Source organism: Colobus angolensis, unplaced genomic scaffold (genome assembly GCF_000951035.1).
Source record: "Colobus angolensis palliatus isolate OR3802 unplaced genomic scaffold, Cang.pa_1.0 Scaffold120, whole genome shotgun sequence".
NCBI classification, from domain to species: domain Eukaryota; kingdom Metazoa; phylum Chordata; class Mammalia; order Primates; family Cercopithecidae; genus Colobus; species Colobus angolensis.
The window spans coordinates 937280-942764 of NW_012113142.1; the positions used below are offsets into that span (position 1 = coordinate 937280).

Here is a 5485-nt window from a genome sequence, read left to right on the forward strand (position 1 = left end):
AGGCTGCAGCTGGCCCAAGGCCCTGTCTTTATCCTCTGCAAGCCCATCCCTCTCTGTGTCCTTCCCATGGTGCCTCACCATGTTTTATGAGTCAAATTGTTCAGACTTTAGAGGCCTGGAAGTAGCTGTCTGCATCCTGTATTCACATCCCAATCGGGGGCACTGAGATTAGAGGAAAACTTTTTTTTTTTTTTTTGAGATGGAGTCTTGCTTGCCCTGTGACCCAGGCTGGAGTGCAGTCGTGTGACCTTACTGCACCCTCCCCATCCTGGGTTCAAGCAATTCTCCTGCCTCAGTCCACTGTGTAGCTGGGACTACAGGTGCACACCCCCACACCCAGCTAATTTTTGTATTTTTAGTACAGACAGGGTTTCACCATGTTGACCAGGCTGGTCTCAAACCCCTGACCTCAAGTGATCTGCCCACCTCAGCCTCCCAAAGTGCTGGGAGGGATGGGCAGGGGCAGAGGAGAGATGGGCAGGGGTCGGGGGGCCTGTGGAACTTCCTCTAGGATGAGGTGACCTCGTGGACCCCTGGTTCCAGCTGCCCCTCCCCAAATCACCCAGTGAAGAATGTGACACCAGCCCAGGGAGCAGAACAGCCTCCTTCACCTTCCCCAGAGACGTGAAGCCCCCCCGGGTCTCACGGTGGAAACCGGCTCTGTATTTGCTGGCTTGACTCTAACAGCAAGAATTCCTGAGACACGGTGTCACTGGCTGCTTGCTACCTCCCAGGTGACTGCTGAAGGGAGGCAGAGTTTAACTTGATGCCGGCTAAGAGTCATTTCCCCGAAAAGGGTCTTCCACTTTGAGAGGAGAAGGATGTGAGGTGTGCCTGGGGCCACACATGCCAGGGACCTTCATGACAATGTCCTGGATACCGTCGCCAGGTGGCAGGCATCGGCTTGTGTGAGCCCCATGGCCGCCAGTCCCCTTGCTGGGCGACTGTTTTCTGCCATCGTAGTCTGGGTTACCACCGATATGCAAGCAGTACCCTCCTCGCCCCCGTGTTTCTAGCATCTACTCTGGTTTCTCAGCAAAGGACAGAGAATAGGCAAGAAACAACAAGAAAGATCTCCCGGGACAGTGCTCAGGCTCGGCGAGGGGCCGTTCTTATGGTGAGGCAGACACAAAAGTAGAGTGAGGACTCCCGGTAGCTCTGCCTCTGCAGAGACACAGGAGGAGACGGGAGCCCGGCAGTAATCACAGGGAAGTGATGTCTCAGGGCAGCCACCGGTGGCTCTTGCGTCTGGGGTTCCGGATCTAGAAACACAGCTACAGGTGGTTGAACAGGGGTCTTCAGGAAGATGCCAGAGCCTCAAAACCAGTGTCACCATGCACCGAACCAGCACAGGGCCCCCTTCTTCCTGCCTCAGCTGCCAGCAACGGGCTACACTTCTCAGCTCCTGAAACGAGTTCATCCCAGCTGCCGATCAGCCTCTGTTTCCCTGTTCCTTCCTTTCACTGCCATGAGGCCTGTTTTTAGGGAATTCTCCTGTTTCATGGATGTCTCACCATACAAACCACCTCAACGCTTCGTTTTTTGAGTTTTCTGTTTTTTTCGACGCCCTCAGGACAGAAATCCTAAATAACTATGTGAGCAGAAAGTTGCTTGAAAGTAACGAGGTGAAGCCAAAAGTGATAGAAGTCTGACCACCGTGACCGCCAACAGACAGGCCACAGAGAGACTGTCCGTGAACTTGGAAACTGCAAATGCAACCACTCCACAGAAATTTTGCAGTCAGGCCTGGCTCGGGGGCTCACACCTGTAACCCCAGCACTTTGGGAGGCTGAGGCGGGCGGATCACTTGAGATCGGGAGTTCAAGACCAGCCTGGCCAACAGGGTGAAACCCTGTCTCTGCTAAAAATACAAAAATTAGCTGGGCATGGTGGCGCGCATCTGTAATCCCAGCTACTCAGGTGGCTGAGATGGGAGAATCACTTGAACCTGGGAGATGGAGGTTGCAGTGAGCCAGAATCACACTGCTGTGCGACAGGGTGAGACTCCATCTCAAAAAATAAAAAAAGAGGGAAAGAAAGAAATTATGCAATCAGAGATCGAAATCATCAACAGCTAGATCCCTTCTTTTGTGAACCGCCACCCTGTGATGAGATGGTATCCGCTCTGAACAGCTAAAGCCTGCTTGAAACCCATGTAGGCTCCCAGGGACACCTTATAACCTGGTGCCCAGGACTTCCCCTGCTCTGGCTGTTCCAGAACACTTCAGAGCCAGCTTCTCCACTAGGCTAAGAAATAGGTTTCCTAGCCCAAGAGACCAGGGGAAATATCTCCAAATATATCTTATTCCAGGCAGTCCTAGATATTTTGTGCCCAAGAGTTGAACTGACCAGCAAGGGAGGCGTAAGCTCTTCAGTGATGTGACGTGATTATCAGAAACACTTGGCATGACCCATCTGGAAATAAACTGGGAAAAATCTTTTTTGTTGAAGAAAACATTTTTCTGTAGTCTTAATAGTTGATTAGGCTCGGTGCAGTGGCTCACACCTGTAATCCCAGCTCTTCGGGAGGCCAAGGCGGTTGGATCACCTGAGGTCAGGAGTTCAAGACCAGCCTGACCAGCATGGCAAAACCCTATCTCTACAAAAAATACAAAAATGAGCCGGGCATGATAGTGCATGTCTGTAATCGCAGCTACTCAGAAGGCTGAAGCAGGAGAATCGCTTGAACCCAGGAGGCGGAGGTTGCAGTTAACTGAGATCGCACAACTGCATTCCAGCCTGGGCAACAGAGTGAGATTCCAATCTCAGAAAAAAAAAAAAAAAAAAAAACAGTTGATTAGTTAACATGAACCAGCAATCACCTCCATAGTCCTGGACATACAGGTCACCTTGCCAGTTTCCTGATGGCTGGTTCTAGATTCAGTGTGGACGAGAGATAGTGATAGAGGTGACCTGTTTGGGCCTAGACAGACCCAGCCAGGCACCACGTGAATTCAACTGAATGTAATTCCAAGAGCTCCTGGAGAGGCAAGGCAGACGGCCACCAGCACCACCCTGGGCAGACGGAACTGCCATTAGAAATATCCTAAATTGGCTGGGCATGGTGGCTCACACCTGTAATCCCAGTATTTTGGGAGGCCAAGGCAGGCAGATCATCCGAGGTCAGGAGTTCAAGACCAGCCTGGCCAACATGTGAACCCCCATCTCTACTCAAAACACAAAAATTAGCCAGGCATCGTGGGCACCTGTAATCCTAGCTACTCAGGAGGCTGAAGCAGGAGAATCGTTTGCACCCAGGAGGTGGAGGCTGCAGTGAGCCAAGATCATGCCACCGCACTCCAGCCAGGGTAACAGAGCAAGACTCCGTCTCAAAAAAAAAAAAAAAAAAAAATCATAGTTTGTCTGTATGCGGGGCAAATAGATTCCATGCTGTTGCCACAGAATTGCTTAAACCTGCCAAAGCCACTCCTCCTAGAACTAGATTAATCAGCCAGTTCCAGGGCAGGCCAACTTCTTGTCTGTCTGAGTCCTTTCTCAGCAATTATTAGCCACACGCTGCCATGCCACAAAACAGGAAAACACACGATGGAGATGCTGCTTGGCCAGGCTTTTCCGATTGAATGTTTCTAGTAGTGGAATGTAAGTCTGGGAGGAAGAAGCGGAACTTTGCCTCAGCCCACACGTCCCATGTCATTCGCCACCGTCTCCTACCTGTCTTAAAACTGTGCCTCAGTCCTAAGAATTAAACCGGCACAAGGCCATTCACAAACGACCTCTGCCTGAGTTCTGTGTCCCGGGCACTTCCGTGGCTAGGGACCATGTTCCCATTTTACAGATGGGTAGGCGGCAGCTCAGTGAGTTTGGGTAACTTGCCCTGGTTTGTCTTTTCCCAGACACCCTGTCGGGTGGGGGGCACGGGGGTGACCTGTCCTCGTCATCCAGTGGGAAATCCCCATTTGCTGTCTAGGGGTGGTGGTTTCCTGGTTCAGGAATTTCAGGCAAATGTTGGAAAAGTCCACTCATTTGTCCCGCAGCCCCCCACGCTGGTCTGTGCCATCCTCCTGCCTATGCCCTCGGATGGGTCTGGTTGGCTGAAAATGCCAGGATCAGCATTCAAAACACTTTGTCCAGGGAAGGGTTAAATATGTTGAAATAAGCCCAGCCCTTACAAAAGCGGTGGCATTTACATCCTGTACGTTTATGGAAATCCTTGCTGAAGAAAAACAACCACAACATTGTTTGTGCGTGTTTTTAGGAAGAGAATGGCCAAAGTGTCTTTAATTCACTGTTTACCCGTGAGAATTACTCCCAGGAGTAATCCCGCAATAAAATCTTCTTGGTCTATGAGAATAGAAAGAAATTGAATCAAAAGACTCGATTTCCACTTGTATTTATTCAGTCTGGGAAATTCAGTGGGCCGGAGTATTAGTATCAGCAGGGGATTCCTTTGCTCCTAGCGTTAAATTACTGTCATAATCGCTCAATTATTTCTTCCTTGTACTGTTTAAAATAAAAATCCATCACATTCTGTGTTTTTTTTCCTAGCATTTATTAGGTTGAGTGTTTAGGAAAATCAATTATAGTCAGTCAGGCATGAATTGATGAATGTTCTTGTAATAATTGTCAGTTGTTAAACTGAATGTACTTTCTCTTTCACCCCTTTTCATTTCCTTCAGAGGGCAGAGGTGGCTCAGAGAGAGGCGGAGACCTTAAGGGAACAGCTCTCATCCGCCAATCACTCCCTCCAGCTGGCCTCACAGATCCAGAAGGCACCAGACGTGGTGGGTAGCCCCGGCCCCGTGGGGGACTGTCCCCGCCTGACCTCTGCACCTTCGAGTTACAGCCGCTTGCCCCTTTTTTGTTTTCAGCGTCTCTTTTCGGGAATCACGTTTTAACCAGTACTGCTTTCTTGGTGGGGTTTGCTTTCACCAACTGGGGGCCGGAGCTTGTTAAAGTCGAAGGAAGAGCTTTGCTAACTCTGCGTGGCTGGGCTGAGACCAGCATGGCGTCCACCCAGGGCCAAGGTGGAGGCCACGCAGACATAATCCCAGACACAGTCACAGTGCCCCAGCCGGGCCTCGGGGGTGATTGCTGGTGTGCGGGTGGAGACCCGAACCAGGAGCCTCTCCAGAATGACACAGGGAAATGGAGGGTTTCCGCTGTGCCCTTGCAAGATGAGGAACAGTTCAGGATGAGCTGGGGGATGGGGGTGAGCAGGCAGAGAGGTAATAAGGTAACTTTCTGCACCAGTTTATAGAGCAGGAAGAGTGGGTATCACACCATTTTTTTGCAGCTTGCATTTTCTGAAATTAGCGCAAATGGCTCTTACCCCAAACATTCCCAGCTCAATCAAGGTGGCTTTGAACTGCTGATTTCCAGACTGTCTTTCAATGCTGTGTAGGGACAAGGGACAGCGTCAGAGCTAAGACCTTGGGTGTTGGAGCCATAGCCCCCGGTGCAGACCCCAGCTCTGCAGTCTGGTGATGGGGACAAGGAGCTTAATGTCCCTGAGTCTCTGTTTCCC

General features: G+C 50.7%; 1 protein-coding gene across 1 annotated transcript in view; it reads left to right on the forward strand.

The window, feature by feature from the left end:
* The window catches only part of CUX1 (cut-like homeobox 1), a 376408-nt gene that overhangs the window by 260469 nt on the left and 110454 nt on the right, over nt 1–5485 (forward strand). The window contains exon 10 of the mRNA XM_011929952.1: nt 4638–4742. Within this exon, the coding sequence (XP_011785342.1) occupies nt 4638–4742 (105 nt within the window). The remainder of the gene's footprint in view (nt 1–4637; nt 4743–5485) is intronic.